This window comes from Oncorhynchus gorbuscha, unplaced genomic scaffold (assembly GCF_021184085.1).
Source record: "Oncorhynchus gorbuscha isolate QuinsamMale2020 ecotype Even-year unplaced genomic scaffold, OgorEven_v1.0 Un_scaffold_1346, whole genome shotgun sequence".
NCBI classification, from domain to species: domain Eukaryota; kingdom Metazoa; phylum Chordata; class Actinopteri; order Salmoniformes; family Salmonidae; genus Oncorhynchus; species Oncorhynchus gorbuscha.
In genome coordinates, this window is record NW_025746148.1 from 17854 (window position 1) to 40055 (window position 22202).

At 46.9% G+C, this 22202-nt stretch overlaps 1 protein-coding gene across 1 annotated transcript in view; it reads left to right on the plus strand.

Annotated features, from left to right (window-relative positions):
• Window positions 1-1867: 1867 nt before the first annotated feature.
• The window catches only part of LOC124022339 (mitotic spindle assembly checkpoint protein MAD1-like), a gene marked incomplete at its 3' end in the record, with an annotated part of 70836 nt that continues 50501 nt past the window's right edge, over window positions 1868-22202 (plus strand). Inside the window, exons 1-10 of the mRNA XM_046337259.1 lie at window positions 1868-2018; window positions 2965-3144; window positions 4309-4449; window positions 5447-5626; window positions 10762-10886; window positions 10991-11099; window positions 12648-12682; window positions 13383-13497; window positions 13935-13996; window positions 20932-21018. Coding sequence (XP_046193215.1) covers window positions 2998-3144; window positions 4309-4449; window positions 5447-5626; window positions 10762-10886; window positions 10991-11099; window positions 12648-12682; window positions 13383-13497; window positions 13935-13996; window positions 20932-21018 — 1001 coding nt within the window. The remainder of the gene's footprint in view (window positions 2019-2964; window positions 3145-4308; window positions 4450-5446; window positions 5627-10761; window positions 10887-10990; window positions 11100-12647; window positions 12683-13382; window positions 13498-13934; window positions 13997-20931; window positions 21019-22202) is intronic.

The following is a 22202-nucleotide window of genomic DNA, read 5'->3' on the forward strand; positions in this document are numbered from 1 at the left end:
TCCTTTCAGCCTGCTGAGGGGGAAGAGGTGTTGTTGTGCCCTCTTAAGGACTGTGTTAGTTTGTGTGGACCATGATATATCCTTGGTGATGTGAACACAGAGGAACTTGAACCCTACACCACTACAGCCCCGTTGAAGTGGAGTCGTGCGAGTCCACGCAGTTGTGGGTGAAGGTAGTATAGGAGGGACTAAGCTTGCACCATTGAGGGGCCCCCGTGTTGAGGGGGAGTATGTGTTGTTCTCTACCCTCACTACCTGGGGGCGGCCCGTCAGGAAGTCCAGGGTCCAGTTGTAGAGGGAGGTGTTCAGTCCCAGGGTCCTTAGCTAAGTGATGAACGTGGAGGGGACTATGGTGTTGAACGCTGAGCTGTTGTCAATGAATATCATTTTCACATAGGTGTTCCTTTTGTCCAGGTGGGAAAAGCCAGCAGCATACAACCCTGCATACCACTGCTGGCTTGCTTCTGAAGCTAAGCAGAGTTGGTCCTGGTCAGTTCCTGGATGGGAGACCAGATGTTGCTGGAAGTGGTGTTGGAGGGCCAGTAGGAGGCACTCTTTCCTCTGGTCTAAAAAATATCCCAATACCCCAGGGCAGTGATTGGGGACACTGTCCTGTGTAGGGTGCCGTCTTTCTGATGGGACGTTAAACGGGTGTCCTGACTCTCTGAGGTCATTAAAGATCCCATGGCACTTATCATAAGAGTAGGGGTGTTAACCCTGGGGTCCTGGCTAAATTCCCAATCTGGCCCTCGAACCATCAATGTCACCTAATAATCCCCAGTTTACACTTGGCTCATTCATCCACCTCCTCCTCTCCCCTGTAACTATTCCCCAGGTCGTTGCTGTAAATGAGAACGTGTCTCAGTCAACTTACCTGATAAAATAACGGATCAATAAAATAAAAAGGCCAGTGTGGAGGGTAATAGAGATTGAGTCGTCTGTGGATCTGTTGGGGAGGTATGTGAACTGGACTGGATCCAGGAGATTGAGTCGTCTGTGGATCTGTTGGGGAGGTATGTGAACTGGACTGGATCCAGGAGATTGAGTCGTGTGTGGATCTGTTGGGAAGGTATGTGAACTGGACTGGATCCAGGAGATTGAGTCGTGTGTGGATCTGTTGGGAAGGTATGTGAACTGGACTGGATCCAGGAGATTGAGTCGTCTGTGGATCTGTTGGGGAGGTATGTGAACTGGACTGGATCCAGGAGATTGAGTCGTCTGTGGACCTGTTGGGAAGGTATGTGAACTGGACTGGATCCAGGGTGTCTGGGATGATGGTGTTGATGTGAGCCATGACCAGCCTCTCAGACCAGTGTCTACATTCAGTTCAGTCAAAAGTTTGGACATATGACATTATGTATGTATGTATGTATGTATGTATGTATGTATGTATGTATGTATGTATGTATGTATGTATGTATGTATGTATGTATGTATGTATGTATGTATGTATGTATGTATGTATGTATGTATGTATGTATGTATGTATGTATGTATGTATGTATGTATGTATGTATACACACAGTACCAGTCAACAGTTTGGACACACCTCATTCCAGGGTTTTTCTTTATTTGTACTATTTTGTACATTGTAGAATAACAGTGAAAACATCAACACTATGAAATAACACATGTAGTAACCAAAAAAGTGTTAAACGAATCAAAATATATTTGAGATTTTTCAAAGGAGCTACTCTTTGCCTTGAGGACAGTTTTAAACACTCTTGGCATTCTCTCAACCAGCTTCATGAGGTGGAATGCATTTCAGTTGACATAAAAATCACTTCCAAACCAAATGGTATTAACGATATAAGATCTTACTCGGAAGTATTTAGTGAATTGCTCGATATGCGCATCGAGCGCAGCCTTGACTCTCCTTTAGAACGCAGCAGGTAATCTCGCGATAACAGCACAGATCTCGTTCTAGGAAAGGAGGGAGTTCGAAGTTATGCTAGCTAGCTGTTGTTACTATCTATAACTACCTAACTAGTCAACTTTTTTAAACGTCAAGTTCCAAGGTAAGATCTGATCAAACTGTATAATACATTCTATAACGTGTCCATTATGATTTAATAGTCGGATTATTTGCCGATCAACATGTGTCGACAATTTGCCGATTGAGCTTGCTAGCTAACGTTAGCTAACTAGGGGCTTCGAGACGTCTAGGTAACCAACGTTAACTATCATAGAGAAGTTGTTGTGATCACATTATTTATGTTCATCGACTACGACGTGTGACTCGTCCATCCTTAAAATAACCGAGTAAATCCATAGTTATTAGGCAACCCTGGTAGCAGGTTATAGCATGGCTAGTTGGTTACTCGTTCACGTCATTGGCGTTACATGCGGCTTCATCTTTCCAATTGTGCAAAGTCACTAAAGTACCGACCAACTTGTTTCTCTTGTATGCGCATTTCAAACATCATGTCGCGACTTTCGGACACTTTTTATTTTTATTTAACCCCAGACTAGCTTTGCGCATGTGTCGGATCAGCAGTACGAGTTGTGCATCCGACGTAAACTTTTTTATTTCTTTATTTAACTAAACCCTAACCCGGAAGACGTTGGGCCAATTATGATACAGCCTGGAATCGAACCAGGGTCTGTAGTGACGCCTGTAGTACTGAGATGCAGTGCCTTAAACTGCTGCGCCACTCTGGAGCTAGCTAACATGCTAACATCTTCTTGCCCACCAGAGATAGTCGCCCCAAAATGCTCGTTGACCATGGACATAGCCTCCTATGTCACATAGGAATATGAAGCTACTGAAAATGTTGCCAGCTAATTACCCTCTCTGTTCTAGCGCAGTAGGCTTGTAAAAAATAAACAGTTGACCACCATGGACATCGTAGCTCCTGTAAATATTGGTCTCTCTCTCTCTTATAGAAGCTACAGCAACCTTGTAAACAGTTGACCACCATGGACATCGTAGCTCCTGTAAATATTGGTCTCTCTCTCTTATAGAAGCTACATCAACCTTGTAAACAGTCGACCACTATGGACATTGAGGATGACACGACGGTGTTCTCCACTCTGAAGTCCTTTAAGAGTTTCATCTCTCTTCCGGACACGTCTCGGAACCAGGGAGAACCCGCCCCGGTGCAGAGCCACGTCCTACAGAACCAGTACCTGCAGAGATTACAGGTGGGTGGAGTAGGACAGACCCACGTCCTACAGAACCAGTACCTGCAGAGATTACAGGTGGGTGGAGTAGGACAGACACACACAGAGCCACGTCCTACAGAACCAGTACCTGCAGAGATTACAGGTGGGTGGAGTAGGACAGACACACACAGACCCACGTCCTACAGAACCAGTACCTGCAGAGATTACAGGTGGGTGGAGTAGGACAGACCCACACAGACCCACGTCCTACAGAACCAGTACCTGCAGAGATTACAGGTGGGTGGAGTAGGACAGATACACACAGACCCACGTCCTACAGAACCAGTACCTGCAGAGATTACAGGTGGGTGGAGTAGGACAGACACACAGAGCCACGTCCTACAGAACCAGTACCTACAGAACCATTACCTACAGAACCAGTACCTACAGGGATACCAGGTGGGTGGAGTAGGACAGACACACAGAGCCACGTCCTACAGAACCAGTACCTGCAGAGATTACAGGTGGGTGGAGTAGGACAGACCCACGTCCTACAGAACCAGTACCTACAGAACCAGTACCTACAGAACCAGTACCTACAGAACCATTACCTACAGAACCAGTACCTACAGAGATACCAGGTGGGTGGAGTAGGACAGACACACAGAGCCACGTCCTACAGAACCAGTACCTGCAGAGATTACAGGTGGGTGGAGTAGGACAGACCCACACAGACCCACGTCCTACAGAACCAGTACCTGCAGAGATTACAGGTGGGTGGAGTAGGACAGACACACACAGACCCACGTCCTACAGAACCAGTACCTGCAGAGATTACAGGTGGGTGGAGTAGGACAGACCCACACAGAGCCATGTCCTACAGAACCAGTACATACAGAACCAGTATTTAGAGGACAGAGGTGGTGGGACTGTGACACATTGTGTTGTTGTGAATGACCAGAGACTGCAGAGAGAAGGTTCAGTCTGAAACCTGTGTATGTAAGACACAGGAAGTGACCCGTGTGTCTCTGTGTGTAGTTGCTGGAGGCAGCAGAGAAGGTTCAGTCTGAAACCTGTGTATGTAAGAGCACAGGAAGTGACCCGTGTGTCTCTGTGTGTAGTTGCTGGAGGCAGCAGAGAAGGTTCAGTCTGAAACCTGTGTATGTAAGACACAGGAAGTGACCCGTGTGTCTCTGTGTGTAGTTGCTGGAGGCAGCAGAGAAGGTTCAGTCTAAGACCCAGCTGATCCAGATGGACCAGGAGAAGAGACAGATGGAGATCAGTCACAAGAGAGCACGCATCGAACTGGAGAAGAACGCTACGCTGAGCGCTAGGGACTTTGAGGTATGTAACACACACACCTGGAGGTAACACACACACACACCTGGAGGTAACACACACACACACACACACCTGGAGGTAACACACACACACACACACACCTGGAGGTAACACACACACACTGGAGGTAACACACACACACCTGGAGGTAACACACACACACCTGGAGGTAACACACACACACCTGGAGGTAACACACACACACCTGGAGGTAACACACACACACCTGGAGGTAACACACACACACCTGGAGGTAACACACACACACCTGGAGGTAACACACACACACCTGGAGGTAACACACACACACCTGGAGGTAACACACACACACCTGGAGGTAACACACACACACCTGGAGGTAACACACACACACCTGGAGGTAACACACACACACCTGGAGGTAACACACACACACCTGGAGGTAACACACACACACACACACACCTGGAGGTAACACACACACACACACCTGGAGGTAACACACACACACCACCTGGAGGTAACACACACACACCACCTGGAGGTAACACACACACACACTGGAGGTAACACACACACACACACCTGGAGGTAACACACACACACACACCTGGAGGTAACACACACACACACCTGGAGGTAACACACACACACACCTGGAGGTAACACACACACACACCTGGAGGTAACACACACACACACACACACCTGGAGGTAACACACACACACACACACCTGGAGGTAACACACACACACACACACCTGGAGGTAACACACACACACACACACCTGGAGGTAACACACACACACACACACACCTGGAGGTAACACACACACACACACACACACCTGGAGGTAACACACACACACCTGGAGGTAACACACACACACACACACACCTGGAGGTAACACACACACACACACCTGGAGGTAACACACACACACACACCTGGAGTATTCTGTGTTCATATTCTGTGTTCTGTGTTCTGACTTCTATGGCCCACGTTCTAATTGTTCCCAGCGTGAGGTGGACCGTAACCAGGACCTGCTGGGACGAATCAGACGCCTGGAAGAGAGGGAGGCGGAGTCTAGCCAGAGCCTATCGGAAAAGGCAGAGGCAAACCGTGCTCTACATCGGACCCTGGAGTCTCTCAACAGGAGGGTGGAGGAGAGGGATGGATGGCTCAACACCTCTAACCAGGTACACCTGTAACAGAGATCAGATTATACCATGAAATCACTCCTCTAACCAGGTTCACCTGTAACAGAGATCAGATTATACCATGAAATCAACCAGGTTCCTCAGAGATAACCAGGTTCACCTGTAACAGAGATCAGATTATAAAATCCATAAAATCACTCCTCTAACCAGGTACACCTGTAACAGAGATCAGATTATACCATAAAATCACTCCTCTAACCAGGTACACCTGTAACAGAGATCAGATTATACCATAAAATCACTCCTCTAACCAGGTACACCTGTAACAGAGATCAGATTATACCATAAAATCACTCCTCTAACCAGGTACACCTGTAACAGAGATCAGATTATACCATAAAATCACTCCTCTAACCAGGTACACCTGTAACAGAGATCAGATTATACCATAAAATCACTCCTCTAACCAGGTACACCTGTAACAGAGATCAGATTATACCATAAAATCACTCCTCTAACCAGGTACACCTGTAACAGAGATCAGATTATACCATAAAATCACTCCAGGTCACCTAACCAGATTATACACCTGGTACCTGTAACAGAGATCAGATTATACCATAAAATCACTCCTCTAACCAGGTTCACACCTGTAACAGAGATCAGATTATACCATAAAATCACTCCTCCCAGGTCACCTGTAACAGAGATCTGATTATACCATAAAATCACTCCTCTAACCAGGTACACCTGTAACAGAGATCAGATTATACAGATTATACCATAAAATCACTCCTCTAACCAGGTTCACCTGTAACAGAGATCAGATTATACCATAAAATCACTCCTCTAACCAGGTTCACCTGTAACAGAGATCAGATTATACCATAAAATCACTCCTCTAACCAGGTTCACCTGTAACAGAGATCAGATTATACCATGAAATCACTCCTCTAACCAGGTTCACCTGTAACAGAGATCAGATTATACCATGAAATCACTCCTCTAACCAGGTTCACCTGTAACAGATCAGATTATACCATAAAATCACTCCTCTAACCAGGTACACCTGTAACAGAGATCTGATTATACCATAAAATCACTCCTCTAACCAGGTACACCTGTAACAGTTCAGATTACACCATAAAATCACTCCTCTAACCAGGTACACCTGTAACAGAGATCAGATTATACCATAAAATCACTCCTCTAACCAGGTTCACCTGTAACAGAGATCAGATTATACCATAAAATCACTCCTCTAACCAGGTTCACCTGTAACAGAGATCAGATTATACCATAAAATCACTCCTCTAACCAGGTACACCTGTAACAGAGATCAGATTATACCATAAAATCACTCCTCTAACCAGGTACACCTGTAACAGAGATCAGATTATACCATAAAATCACTCCTCTAACCAGGTTCACCTGTAACAGAGATCAGATTATACCATAAAATCACTCCTCTAACCAGGTTCACCTGTAACAGAGATCAGATTATACCATGAAATCACTCCTCTAACCAGGTTCACCTGTAACAGATCAGATTATACCATAAAATCACTCCTCTAACCAGGTACACCTGTAACAGAGATCAGATTATACCATAAAATCACTCCTCTAACCAGGTACACCTGTAACAGTTCAGATTACACCATAAAATCACTCCTCTAACCAGGTACACCTGTAACAGAGATCAGATTATACCATAAAATCACTCCTCTAACCAGGTACACCTGTAACAGAGATCAGATTATACCATAAAATCACTCCTCTAACCAGGTACACCTGTAACAGAGATCAGATTATACCATAAAATCACTCCTCTAACCAGGTACACCTGTAACAGAGATCAGATTATACCATAAAATCACTCCTCTAACCAGGTTCACCTGTAACAGAGATCAGATTATACCATAAAATCACTCCTCTAACCAGGTTCACCTGTAACAGAGATCAGATTATACCATCAGATCACAGATTATACCATCAGATCACAAATTTGATATGTCTCCACTAGGGGTCGACTGATGATGATTTTTCAACGCCGATAAAGATTTATTGGAGGACAAAAAAGCCAATGCCGATTTTTATATATATATTTGTAATAATGACAATTACAACAATACTGAATGAACACTTTTATTTTTAACTTTATATAATAAATCAACTCTATTTAGTCTTCAATAAATAATGAAACATGATCAATTTGGTTTAAATAATGCAAAAACAGTGTTGGAGAAGAAAGTAAAAGTGCAATATGTGCCATGTTAAAAAGCGAACGTTTCAGTTCCTTGCTCAGAACATGAGAACATATGAAAGCTGGTGGTTCAACATTCCCAGTTAAGAAGTTTTAGGTTGTAGTTATTATAGGAATTACAACATGTTGACTATTTCTCTATACCATTTGTATGTCATATTTTGACTATTGGATGTTCTAATAGGCACTTTAGTATTTCCAGCCTAATTCTGAGTCGATATTGAAATCATAAACAGCGCTGTGCTTCAAGCATTGATAAGAGCTCTAAACGCAGGCTGTTTGAATGAATGCTTTAGCCTTCTGCTGCCTGCCAGCACTCAGTCAGACTGCTGCTGCCTACCACCTCTCAGTCAGACTGCTGCTGCCTACCACCTCTCAGTCAGACTGCTGCTGCCTAGGACTTGAAATCATACCACCTCTCAGTCAGACTGCTGCTGCCTACCACCTCTCAGCATTGACCACCTCTCAGTCAGACTGCTGCTGCCTACCACCTCTCAGTCAGACTGCTGCTGCCTACCACCTCTCAGTCAGACTGAAAGTGCTGCTTTGAATGTCAGACTGCTGCTGCCTACCACCACTCAGTCAGACTGCTGCTGCCTACCACCTCTCAGTCAGACTGCTGCTGCCTACCACCTCTCAGTCCACCACCACTCAGTCAGACTGCTGCTGCCTACCACCTCAGTCAGACTGCTGCTGCCTACCACCTCTCAGTCAGACTGCTGCTGCTGCCTACCACCTCTCAGTCAGACTGCTGCTGCCTACCACCTCTCAGTCAGACTGCTGCTGCCTACCACCTCTCAGTCAGACTGCTGCTGCCTACCACCTCTCAGTCAGACTGTCAGACTGCTGCCTACCACCTCTCAGTCAGACTCAGAGACTGCTGCTGCCTGCCACCTCTCAGTCAGACTGCTGCTGCCTACCACCTCTCAGTCAGACTGCTGCTGCCTACCACCTCTCAGTCAGACTGCTGCTGCCTACCACCTCTCAGTCAGACTGCTGCTGCCTACCACCAGTCAGACTGCTGCTGCCTACCACCACTCAGTCAGACTGCTCTATCAAATATCAAATCATAGACTTAATTATAATATAATAAACACAGAAATACGAGCTTTAGGTCATTAATATGGTCAAATCCAGAAACTATCATTTAGAAAACAAAACGTTTATTCTTTCAGTGAAATACGGAACATTTCATTATTTTATCGAACGGTTGGCGTCCATCAGTCTAAATATTATACTCTGACTCTGCGTGCAATGAACGCAAGAGAAGTGACACGATTTCACCTGGTTAATATTGCCTGCTAACCTGGATTTCTTTTAGCTAAATATGCAGGTTAAAAAATATACTTCTGTGTATTGATTTTAAGAAAGGCTTTGAGGTTTATGGTTTGGTACATTCGTGCAATGATTGTGTTTTTGTTAAATCATCCCATGTTTGGCGAAGTAGGCTGTGATTCGATGATAAATTAACAGGCACCGCATCGACTATATGCAACGCAGGACAAGCTAGTTAACCTAGTAATATCATCAACCATGTGTAGTTAACTAGTGATTATGTGAAGATTGATATTTTTTTTTCTAAGATACGTTTAATGCTAGCTAGCACCTTACCGTGGCTCCTTGCTGCACGCGTGTAACAGGTAGTCAGCCTGCCACTCAGTCTCCTCGTGTAATGTAATGCAATGTAATGTAATGTAATGTAATGCAATGCAATGCAATGTAATGTAATGTAATGTAATGTAATGTAATGTAATGTAATGTAATGTAATGGGCCATAATCGGCGTCCAGAAATTCCCGATTGTTATGAAAACTAGAAATCGTCCCTAATTAACCGGTCGACCTCTAGTCTCCACTCACATTGTCAAATTGCTATTTTTCTGTGGAGTAACTCATTAGTCCTGTTTATATATATTTTTTAAATCCCAACCTGCGTCCCCGCAGGAGGCAGCTGTAGACGGTGAGCGGTTTAAAGGATGAGATTGATGACTACACTATGTGTTATTTGTCCCTGTAGAGGATGAGCGGTTTAAAGGATGAGGTTGATGACTACACTATGTGTTATTTGTCCCTGTAGACGGTGAGCGGTTTAAAGGATGAGATTGAGGATGAGGTTGATTACTACACTAAGTGTTATTTGTCCCTGTAGACGGCGAACGGTTTAAAGGATGAGGTTGATGACTACACTGTGTGTTATTTGTCCCTGTAGACGGTGAGCGGTTTAAAGGATGAGGTTGAGGATGAGGTTGATGACTACACTGTGTTATTTGTCCCTGTAGACGGCGAACGGTTTAAAGGATGAGGATGATAAAGTCCCTGATGAGGGTTGGATGAGGATGATGACTACACTGTGTGTTATTTGTCCCTGTAGAGGATGAGGATGAGGTTGATGACTACACTGTGTTATTTGTCCCTGTAGACGGCGAACGGTTTAAAGGATGAGGATGATGACTACACTGTGTGTTATTTGTCCCTGTATTTGTCTACACTGTGTGTTATTTGTCCCTGTACGGTGAGCGGTTTAAAGGATGAGGATGAGGTTGATGACTACACTGTGTTATTTGTCCCTGTAGACGGTGAGCGGTTTAAAGGATGAGGTTAAGGATGAGGTTGATTACTACACTAGGTGTTATTTGTCCCTGTAGACGGCGAGCGGTTTAAAGGATGAGGTTGATGACTACACTGTGTGTTATTTGTCCCTGTAGACAGCGAGCGGTTTAAAGGATGAGGTTGAGGATGAGGTTGATGACTACACTGTGTGTTATTTGTCCCTGTAGACGGCGAGCGGTTTAAAGGATGAGGATGAGGATGATGACTACACTGTGTTATTTGTCCCTGTAGACGGCGAGCGGTTTAAAGGATGAGGTTGAGGATGAGGTTGATGACTACACTAGGTGTTATTTGTCCCTGTAGACGGTGAGCGGTTTAAAGGATGAGATCCGGGACCTGAAGCAGCAGGTCCAGACGCGGGACAACACCATCTCTAACCAGACACTGGAGAACCAGGGACTACAGGAACAAGTGGAGCTACAACACAGGTAACACACACTACTTCCTGGATTTCGTTTCTTCTGATTGGTCCTGTCTGGATTTCATTTCTTCTGATTGGTCCTGTCTGGATTTCGTTTCTTCTGATTTACAGGAAGTACCAGGAAGTGTCTCAGCGGTGCCAGGCCCTCCAGTTAGCATCATCCACCTGCTCCGACCACGAACTCAAGATTAAGGTGAGGCTAGGATTATTGTTGTTCAAAGTTGGACTAAAATCAATGATGTCTAGATTAAGATTGGTATTAATACAGTTCAGATTGGGACTAGGTTTAGAAAACTAGGAGGTTGGGACTGATGGGTTGACTGATGTATGAAGATTGAGACTGATTGTACCTGAATTCAATTTAGGACTGAGGTTGAGTTTGGGACTAGAGTTGGGGAGCGAGGTTAGGATTAAGACTGGGGTTGAGATTGGGACGAGAGTTGGGGAGCTAGGTTAGGATTAGGACTGGGATGGGGACTAGAGTTGGAGCTAGGTTAGGATTAGGACTGGGGTTGAGATTGGGACTAGAGTTGGAGCTAGGTTAGGATTAGGACTGGGGTTGAGATTGGGACGAGAGTTGGGGAGCTAGGTTAGGATTAGGACTGGGGTTGAGATTGGGACTAGAGTTGGAGCTAGGTTAGGATTAGGACTGGGGTTGAGATTGGGACTAGAGTTGGGGAGCTAGGTTAGGATTAGGACTGGGGTTGAGATTGGGACTAGAGTTGGGGAGCTAGGTTAGGATTAGGACTGGGATGGGGACTAGAGTTGGAGCTAGGTTAGCTATTAGCTCTAGGACTGGGGTTGAGATTGGGACGAGAGTTGGAGCTGGATTAGGATGGATTGAGATTGGGACTAGAGTTGGAGCGAGGTTAGGATTAGGACTGTGGTTGAGATTGGGACTAGAGTTGGTACTAGGAAAAGGACTGGGATTGAGATTGGGACTAGAGTTGGTACTAGGAAAAGGACTGGGGTTGAGATTGGGACTAGAGTTGGTACTAGGAAAAGGACTGAAGTATCAATCTCGTTTATTCTGTGGTGCTTTATATGCATGTAGAGGTTTTGAGCTGTTGAACAGGTGCAGGTCCATTTCTTCTGCTTATCTTGGCATCCATGTGTGTTCTCTCCAAAGTGTCATTTGGGAAGTTAAGTGGTAATTGTTTATGCAATGTAATCACCTTTTATTGTTTCTGGGTTTAAACTCTGTCCTCTGTAGGCTTTATAAACTCTCAATGTAATCACCTTTTATTGTTTCTGGGTTTAAACTCTGTCCTCTGTAGGCTTTATAAACTCTCAATGTAATCACCATTTATTGTTTCTGGGTTTAAACTCTGTCCTCTGTAGGCTTTATAAACTCTCAATGTAATCACCATTTATTGTTTCTGGGTTTAAACTCTGTCCTCTGTAGGCTTTATAAACTCTCAATGTAATCACCATTTATTGTTTCTGGGTTTAAACTCTGTCCTCTGTAGACTTTATAAACTCTCAATGTAATCACCATTTATTGTTTCTGGGTTTAAACTCTGTCCTCTGTAGGCTTTATAAACTCTCAATGTAATCACCATTTGTTGTTTACTGGGTTTAAATGACTCTGTCCATCAAATGAAGAGATGCTATTAACTTTCAGTCTAAAACCTCAAACTCTCAGATGTAATCACCATTTATTGTTTCATGAGGGAGTTTAAACTCTGTCCTCAGGTAGTTTATAGAACTCTGGAGGAACAGGATGTAATCACCAAGAATGTTTCTGGGTCCCAGATAAACTCTGGAGCTCCGACAGCTAAGGGAGGAGAATGTTTACCTCAGGTAACACTACTAGAACACATGGAATCAAGAGAGGAGAATGTTTACCTCAGGTAACACTACTAGAACACATGGAGCAGGACAGCTAAGAGAGGAGAATGTTTACCTTAACACTACTAGAACACATGGAGCAGGACAGCTAAGAGAGGAGAATGTTTACCTTTCAGATTGTCACAAATCTACTAGAACACATGGAGCAGGACAGCTAAGAGAGGAGAATGTTTACCTGGTAACACTACTAGAACACATGGAGCAGGAGTTGGAGAGGAGACTGTGCAGGAACCTCATGGTAACACTACTAGAACACATGAGCAGGACAGCTAAGAGAGGAGAATGTTTACCTCAGGTAACACTACTAGAACACATGGAGCAGGACAGCTAAGGGAGGAGAATGTTTACCTCAGGTAACACTACTAGAACACATGGAGCAGGACAACTAAGAGAGGAGAATGTTTACCTCAGGTAACACTACTAGAACACATGGAGCAGGACAGCTAAGAGAGGAGAATGTTTACCTCAGGTAACACTACTAGAACACATGGAGCAGGACAGCTAAGAGAGGAGAATGTTTACCTCAGGTAACACTACTAGAACACATGGAGCAGGACAGCTAAGAGGTTATTTGTAGGTTGTAAAAGAAGACAACTATCATTAATGTCTCTTAAACCTCTCTCTCACTGTCTCCCCTCATTCCGTATCCCAGGGAGACGAGGGAGAACGTGATCCTGCTGAAGGAGGAAACGGAGGGTTTGAGACGTAAGGTGGAACGCATGGAGAAGATGAAAGAGGAGATGGTGAACGTGGAGCTGGAGAAGGAGGTGTGTGACCTGTTTAAATGTGAAACTGGGCTGGAGGAGAAACATTTGCAGTGTGCCGTCTGTTCTAACTAATGGTTGTTCTGATACACAACTGAAATGGAAACGTAACTTCAAAAATAAATCATTTTTATTTTTTAATTTCACCTTTATTTAACCAGGCAAGTCAGTTAAGAACAAATTCTTATTTTCAATGAAGGCCTAGGACCAGTGGGTTAACTGCCTGTTCAGGGGCGGAACGACAGATTTGTACCTTGTCAGCTTGTGAACTCGCAAACTTCCGGTTACTAGTCCAACGCTCTAACCACTCGGCTACCCTAGTTAGCGACAAACAAATCTCAGGCTTGGAAACAATCTGCATAGTAGTTGAATTTGTAAATGTGAAACCTTGAATCCCGACACCCTGGTGTGTCATCCTGTTCCTTCCTCTCCTCCTCCAGAAACTGTCTCAGAAACTGCAGGCCTGGGAGAACCTGGGACAGTCTACTGGACTCAACATACGGTCAGTTGGAATGCCTGTAGTATAATATTTCACCACTTGGTGGAGCTCTTGAGTCATGAAAAATACTGGTGCCTCATTCTCTCTGCGAAGAGAGTGAGGTTTTATTTGTGTGTGTGTGTGTGTGTGTGTGTGTGTGTGTGTGTGTGTGTGTGTGTGTGTGTGTGTGTGTTCTGGGCTGAAAGCCCGTAATGACAGAATGATTGCATGTTTCCATATGAGCAGCGAAGCACATCAGACACATTACAAACACTGCACTGCATCTAACACACACACACACTATATTTTTCTCTCAGGACTACCCCAGTGTTTGATGTACACTGAGTGGCCAGATTATTAGATACATCACCCTGTTCACCAAAATAGATGGCTCCTACAGACAGGGAGTCTATAGAAAGCAGGCAGACAGGCATCGAGGCATTCAGTTACTGTTTGATTGAACGTTAGGATGGGAGAACGAGTGACCTGAGAGACGTTGAGCGTGGTATGGTCCTCAGTGCCTGCTGCACCGGATCCAGTGTCTCAGAAACATGGCTCTACCTAATAAACTGTGTGAATTGATTGTTAAATGGTGCATGTCCTCTCTCCCATACGATACTGATACATAGCATTACCTCCCCTCTCTCCCATACGATACTGATACATAGCATTACCTCCCCTCTCTCCCACACGATACTGATACATAGCATTACCTCCCCTCTCTCCCACACGATACTGATACATAGCATTACCCCCCTCTCTCCCATACGATACTGATACATAGCATTACCTCCCCTCTCTCCCATACGATACTGATACATAGCATTACCTCCCCTCTCTCCCATACGATACTGATACATAGCATTACCTCCCTCTCTCCATACGGTACTGATACATAGCATTACCTCCCTCTCTCCCATACGATACTGATACATAGCATTACCCCCCTCTCTCCATACGATACTGATACATAGCATTACCTCCCTCTCTCCCATACGGTACTGATACATAGCATTACCTCCCCTCTCTCCCATACGATACTGATACATAGCATTACCCCCCCTCTCTCCCATACGATACTGATACATAGCATTACCCCCCCCCTCTCCCCATACGATACTGATACATAGCATTACCCCCCTCTCTCTCCCATACGATACTGATACATAGCATTACCCCCCTCTCTCCCATACGATACTGATACATAGCATTACCCCCCTCTCTCCCATACGATACTGATACATAGCATTACCCCCTCTCTCCCATACGATACTGATACATAGCATTACCCCCCCCCATACGATACTGATACATAGCATTACCTCCCTCTCTCCCATACGATACTGATACATAGCATTACCCCCCTCTCTCCCATACGATACTGATACATAGCATTACCTCCCCTCTCTCCCATACGATACTGATACATAGCATTACCCCCCCCTCTCCCCATACGAAACTGATCACATAGCATTACCCCCTCTCTCCCATACGATACTGATACATAGCATTACCCCCCCTCTCTCCCATACGATACTGATACATAACATTACCCCCCTCTCTCCCATACGATACTGATACATAGCATTACCCCCCTCTCTCCCATACGATACTGATACATAGCATTACCTCCCTCTCTCCCACACGATACTGATACATAGCATTACCTCCTCTCTCTCCCATACGATACTGATACATAGCATTACCTCCCCTCTCTCTCATACTGATACATAGCATTACCTCCCTCTCCCCATACGATACTGATACATAGCATTACCCCCCCCCTCTCTCCCATACGATACTGATACATAGCATTACCTCCCCTCTCTCCCATACGATACTGATACATAGCATTACCTCCCCTCTCTCCCATACGATACTGATACATAGCATTACCTCCCCTCTCTCCCATACGATACTGATACATAGCATTACCTCCCCTCTCTCTAGTCTTTTAAGGACTTGAAAGAATAGAATCTTCAGGAGAGTTTAGATTCAGCAATTATCCCAAATGGCACCTGATTCCCTATGGGCCCTGGTCAAAAGTATAGGTAAAGGGCTATAGTAGTACCACTATAAAGGGAATAGGGTGCTACTTGGGAGACCGACGGTGTTGGTTAATTGAGCTGCTGTAGTCGAGCTCCATCAGTTAAGCTTTAGGACTGGAGACTGGAGCACTTTGACAAGCTGTGTGATGTCTTTAGAACTTACCCATCTGTCTGCTCCCTCACACTAATTAGTCCTCATCTCTCTTCCCTCTGTCCTCCTCTCTCCTCCTCCCCCTCTCTCTCCTCCTCCCCCCTGCTCTCTCTCCTCCTCCCCTGCTCTCTCCCTCCTCTCCTGCTCTCTCTCCTCCTCTCCTGCTCTCTCTCCTCCTCTCCTGCTCTCTCTCCTCCTCTCCTGCTCTCTCTCCTCCTCTCCTGCTCTCTCCTCCTCCTGCTCTCTCTCCTCCTCTCCTGCTCTCTCTCTTCCCTCTCCTCCTCTCCTGCTCTCATCCCTCTGTCCTCCTCCCCTGCTCTCTCTTCCCTCTGTCCTCCTCTCCTGCTCTCTCTCCTCCTCCCCTGCTCTCTCTTCCCTCTGTCCTCCTCCCCTGCTCTCTCTTCCCTCTGTCCTTCTCTCTCATCCTCCCCTGCTCTCTGTCCTCCTCCCCTGCGCTCTCTCCTCCTCTCCTGCTCTCTTCCCTCTGTCCTCCTCTCCTGCTCCCTCTTCCCTCTGTCCTTCTCTCTCCTCCCCTGCTCTCTGTCCTCCTCCCCTGCGCTCTCTCCTCCTCCCCTGCTCTCTCTTCCCTCTGTCCTCCTCTCTCCTCCACCCCTGCTCTCTGTCTCAGCAGGGTTGGAGGTTGCTCTCTGTCTCAGCAGGGTAGGAGGTTGCTCTCTGTCTCAGCAGGGTAGGAGGTTGCTCTCTGTCTCAGCAGGGTTGAGGGTTGCTCTGTCTCAGCAGGGTTGGAGGTTGCTCTCTGTCTCAGCAGGGTAGGAGGTTGCTCTCTGTCTCAGCAGGGTTGGAGGTTGCTCTCTGTCTCAGCAGGGTTGGAGGTTGCTCTCTGTCTCAGCAGGGTTGGAGGTTGCTCTCTGTCTCAGCAGGGTTGGAGGTTGCTCTCTGTCTCAGCAGGGTTGGAGGTTGCTCTCTGTCTCAGCAGGGTTGGAGGTTGCTCTCTGTCTCAGCAGGGTTGGAGGTTGCTCTCTGTCTCAGCAGGGTAGGAGGTTGCTCTCTGTCTCAGCAGGGTAGGAGGTTGCTCTCTGTCTCAGCAGGGTAGGAGGTGACTCTCTGTCTCAGCAGGGTAGGAGGTTGCTCTCTGTCTCAGCAGGGTTGGAGGTTGCTCTCTGTCTCAGCAGGGTAGGAGGTTGCTCTCTGTCTCAGCAGGGTAGGAGGTTGCTCTCTGTCTCAGCAGGGTAGGAGGTTGCTCTCTGTCTCAGCAGGGTAGGAGGTTGCTCTCTGTCTCAGCAGGGTAGGAGGTTGCTCTCTGTCTCAGCAGGGTAGGAGGTTGCTCTCTGTCTCAGCAGGGTAGGAGGTTGCTCTCTGTCTCAGCAGGGTAGGAGGTTGCTCTCTGTCTCAGCAGGGTAGGAGGTTGCTCTCTGTCTCAGCAGGGTAGGAGGTTGCTCTCTGTCTCAGCAGGGTAGGAGGTTGCTCTCTGTCTCAGCAGGGTTGGAGGTTGCTCTCTGTCTCAGCAGGGTAGGAGGTTGCTCTCTGTCTCAGCAGGGTAGGAGGTTGCTCTCTGTCTCAGCAGGGTAGGAGGTTGCTCTCTGTCTCAGCAGGGTAGGAGGTTGCTCTCTGTCTCAGCAGGGTAGGAGGTTGCTCTCTGTCTCAGCAGGGTAGGAGGTTGCTGTCTCAGCAGGGTAGGAGGTTGCTCTCTGTCTCAGCAGGGTAGGAGGTTGCTCTCTGTCTCAGCAGGGTAGGAGGTTGCTCTCTGTCTCAGCAGGGTAGGAGGTTGCTCTCTGTCTCAGCAGGGTAGGAGGTTGCTCTCTGTCTCAGCAGGGTAGGAGGTTGCTCTCTGTCTCAGCAGGGTAGGAGGTTGCTCTCTGTCTCAGCAGGGTAGGAGGTTGCTCTCTGTCTCAGCAGGGTAGGAGGTTGCTCTCTGTCTCAGCAGGGTAGGAGGTTGCTCTCTGTCTCAGCAGGGTAGGAGGTTGCTCTCTGTCTCAGCAGGGTTGGAGGTTGCTCTCTGTCTCAGCAGGGTAGGAGGTTGCTCTCTGTCTCAGCAGGGTTGGAGGTTGCTCTCTGTCTCAGCAGGGTAGGAGGTTGCTCTCTGTCTCAGCAGGGTAGGAGGTTGCTCTCTGTCTCAGCAGGGTAGGAGGTTGCTCTCTGTCTCAGCAGGGTAGGAGGTTGCTCTCTGTCTCAGCAGGGTAGGAGGTTGCTCTCTGTCTCAGCAGGGTAGGAGGTTGCTCTCTGTCTCAGCAGGGTTGGAGGTTGCTCTCTGTCTCAGCAGGGTTGGAGGTTGCTCTCTGTCTCAGCAGGGTAGGAGGTTGCTCTCTGTCTCAGCAGGGTTGGAGGTTGCTCTCTGTCTCAGCAGGGTAGGAGGTTGCTCTCTGTCTCAGCAGGGTAGGAGGTTGCTCTCTGTCTCAGCAGGGTTGGAGGTTGCTCTCTGTCTCAGCAGGGTAGGAGGTTGCTCTCTGTCTCAGCAGGGTTGGAGGTTGCTCTCTGTCTCAGCAGGGTAGGAGGTTGCTCTCTGTCTCAGCAGGGTTGGAGGTTGCTCTCTGTCTCAGCAGGGTAGGAGGTTGCTCTCTGTCTCAGCAGGGTAGGAGGTTGCTCTCTGTCTCAGCAGGGTTGGAGGTTGCTCTCTGTCTCAGCAGGGTTGGAGGTTGCTCTCTGTCTCAGCAGGGTAGGAGGTTGCTCTCTGTCTCAGCAGGGTAGGAGGTTGCTCTCTGTCTCAGCAGGGTTGGAGGTTGCTCTCTGTCTCAGCAGGGTAGGAGGTTGCTCTCTGTCTCAGCAGGGTAGGAGGTTGCTCTCTGTCTCAGCAGGGTTGGAGGTTGCTCTCTGTCTCAGCAGGGTAGGAGGTTGCTCTCTGTCTCAGCAGGGTAGGAGGTTGCTCTCTGTCTCAGCAGGGTAGGAGGTTGCTCTCTGTCTCAGCAGGGTTGGAGGTTGCTCTCTGTCTCAGCAGGGTTGGAGGTTGCTCTCTGTCTCAGCAGGGTTGGAGGTTGACGTGGTTTATCAGAATGTCTAATACATGACGTCTGTCTCTCTGAGCTCTATGGATGTCCTCTGTCCAGTGTGTTAACTGTGTGTTGTGTCCCCTACAGGACACCAGAGGATCTGTCCTCCTCTGTCCAGTGTGTTAACTGTGTGTTGTGTCCCCTACAGGACACCAGAGGATCTGTCCTCCTCTGTCCAGTGTGTTAACTGTGTGTTGTGTCCCCTACAGGACACCAGAGGATCTGTCCTCCTCTGTCCTCTGTCCAGTGTGTTAACTGTGTGTTGTGTCCCCTACAGGACACCAGAGGATCTGTCCTCCTCTCTCCTCTGTCCAGTGTGTTAACTGTGTGTTGTGTCCCCTACAGGACACCAGGGGATCTGTCCTCCTCTCTCCTCTGTCCAGTGTGTTAACTGTGTGTTGTGTCCCCTACAGGACACCAGGGGATCTGTCCTCCTCTGTCCTCTGTCCAGTGTGTTAACTGTGTGTTGTGTCCCCTACAGGACACCAGAGGATCTGTCCTCCTCTGTCCTCTGTCCAGTGTGTTAACTGTGTGTTGTGTCCCCTACAGGACACCAGGGGATCTGTCCTCCTCTGTCCTCTGTCCAGTGTGTTAACTGTGTGTTGTGTCCCCTACAGGACACCAGAGGATCTGTCCTCCTCTGTCCTCTGTCCAGTGTGTTAACTGTGTGTTGTGTCCCCTACAGGACACCAGGGGATCTGTCCTCCTCTGTCCTCTGTCCAGTGTGTTAACTGTGTGTTGTGTCCCCTACAGGACACCAGAGGATCTGTCCTCCTCTCTCCTCTGTCCAGTGTGTTAACTGTGTGTTGTGTCCCCTACAGGACACCAGAGGATCTGTCCTCCTCTGTCCTCTGTCCAGTGTGTTAACTGTGTGTTGTGTCCCCTACAGGACACCAGAGGATCTGTCCTCCTCTCTCCTCTGTCCAGTGTGTTAACTGTGTGTTGTGTCCCCTACAGGACACCAGGGGAACTGTCCTCCTCTCTGTCCTCCTCTCTCCTCTGTCCAGTGTGTTAACTGTGTGTTGTGTCCCCTACAGGACACCAGGGGATCTGTCCTCCTCTGTCCTCTGTCCAGTGTGTTAACTGTGTGTTGTGTCCCCTACAGGACACCAGGGGATCTGTCCTCCTCTGTCCTCTGTCCAGTGTGTTAACTGTGTGTTGTGTCCCCTACAGGACACCAGGGGATCTGTCCTCCTCTGTCCTCTGTCCAGTGTGTTAACTGTGGGTTGTGTCCCCTACAGGACACCAGAGGATCTGTCCTCCTCTGTCCAGTGTGTTAACTGTGTGTTGTGTCCCCTACAGGACACCAGGGGATCTGTCCTCCTCTGTCCTCTGTCCAGTGTGTTAACTGTGTGTTGTGTCCCCTACAGGACACCAGAGGATCTGTCCTCCTCTGTCCAGTGTGTTAACTGTGTGTTGTGTCCCCTACAGGACACCAGAGGATCTGTCCTCCTCTGTCCTCTGTCCAGTGTGTTAACTGTGTGTTGTGTCCCCTACAGGACACCAGAGGATCTGTCCTCCTCTGTCCAGTGTGTTAACTGTGTGTTGTGTCCCCTACAGGACACCAGAGGATCTGTCCTCCTCTGTCCAGTGTGTTAACTGTGTGTTGTGTCCCCTACAGGACACCAGGGGATCTGTCCTCCTCTGTCCTCTGTCCAGTGTGTTAACTGTGTGTTGTGTCCCCTACAGGACACCAGAGGATCTGTCCTCCTCTGTCCAGTGTGTTAACTGTGTGTTGTGTCCCCTACAGGACACCAGAGGATCTGTCCTCTGTCCTCTGTCCAGTGTGTTAACTGTGTGTTGTGTCCCCTACAGGACACCAGAGGATCTGTCCAGAGAGGTGATTCAGATCCAACAACGAGAGATCGCTGTCAAACAACACAACTACACTCTCACCAGCAGGTAACACACACATCATGATGCTTCATCAGCTTCCTCATATGCCACACCTGTCAGGTGAATGGATTGATTATCTTGGCAAAGGACAAATGGTCACTAATAGGGATGTAATATTTGAATAGAAAATGAGGGAAATAAGGATCACCTCTTTAAGGAATACCTAGGATAGGATAAGTAATCCCTCTCACCCCCCCCCCCTTTAAGATTTAGATGCACTATTGTAAAGTGACTGTTCCACTGGATGTCATAAGGTGAATGCACCAATTTGTAAGTCGCTCTGGATAAGAGCGTCTGCTAAATTACTTAAATGTAATGTAAATGTAATTTTTTTCAGCTCATGAGACACGGGACCTTCACTTTAACGTGTTACGTTATATTTCTGTTTAGTGCAGTTAACGTGCTATAGTAGCTAGCATAGTTAGCGTGCTATAGAACTGTAGGTATCAGATGCTCTGTTTAGTTAGCGTGCTATAGAACTGTAGGTATCAGATGCTCTGTTTAGTTAGCGTGCTATAGAACTGTAGGTATCAGATGCTCTGTTTAGTTAGCGTGCTATAGAACTGTAGGTATCAGATGCTCTGTTTAGTTAGCGTGCTATAGAACTGTAGGTATCAGATGCTCTGTTTAGTTAGCGTGCTATAGAACTGTTGGTATCAGATGCTCTGTTTAGTTAGCGTGCTATAGAACTGTAGGTATCAGATGCTCTGTTTAGTTAGCGTGCTATAGAACTGTAGGTATCAGATGCTCTGTTTAGTTAGCGTGCTATAGAACTGTAGGTATCAGATGCTCTGTTTAGTTAGCGTGCTATAGAACTGTTGGTATCAGATGCTCTGTTTAGTTAGCGTGCTATAGAACTGTAGGTATCAGATGCTCTGTTTAGTTAGCGTGCTATAGAACTGTAGGTATCAGATGCTCTGTTTAGTTAGCGTGCTATAGAACTGTAGGTATCAGATGCTCTGTTTAGTTAGCGTGCTATAGAACTGTAGGTATCAGATGCTCTGTTTAGTTAGCGTGCTATAGAACTGTAGGTATCAGATGCTCTGTTTAGTTAGCGTGCTATAGAACTGTAGGTATCAGATGCTCTGTTTAGTTAGCGTGCTATAGAACTGTAGGTATCAGATGCTCTGTTTAGTTAGCGTGCTATAGAACTGTTGGTATCAGATGCTCTGTTTAGTTAGTGTGCTATA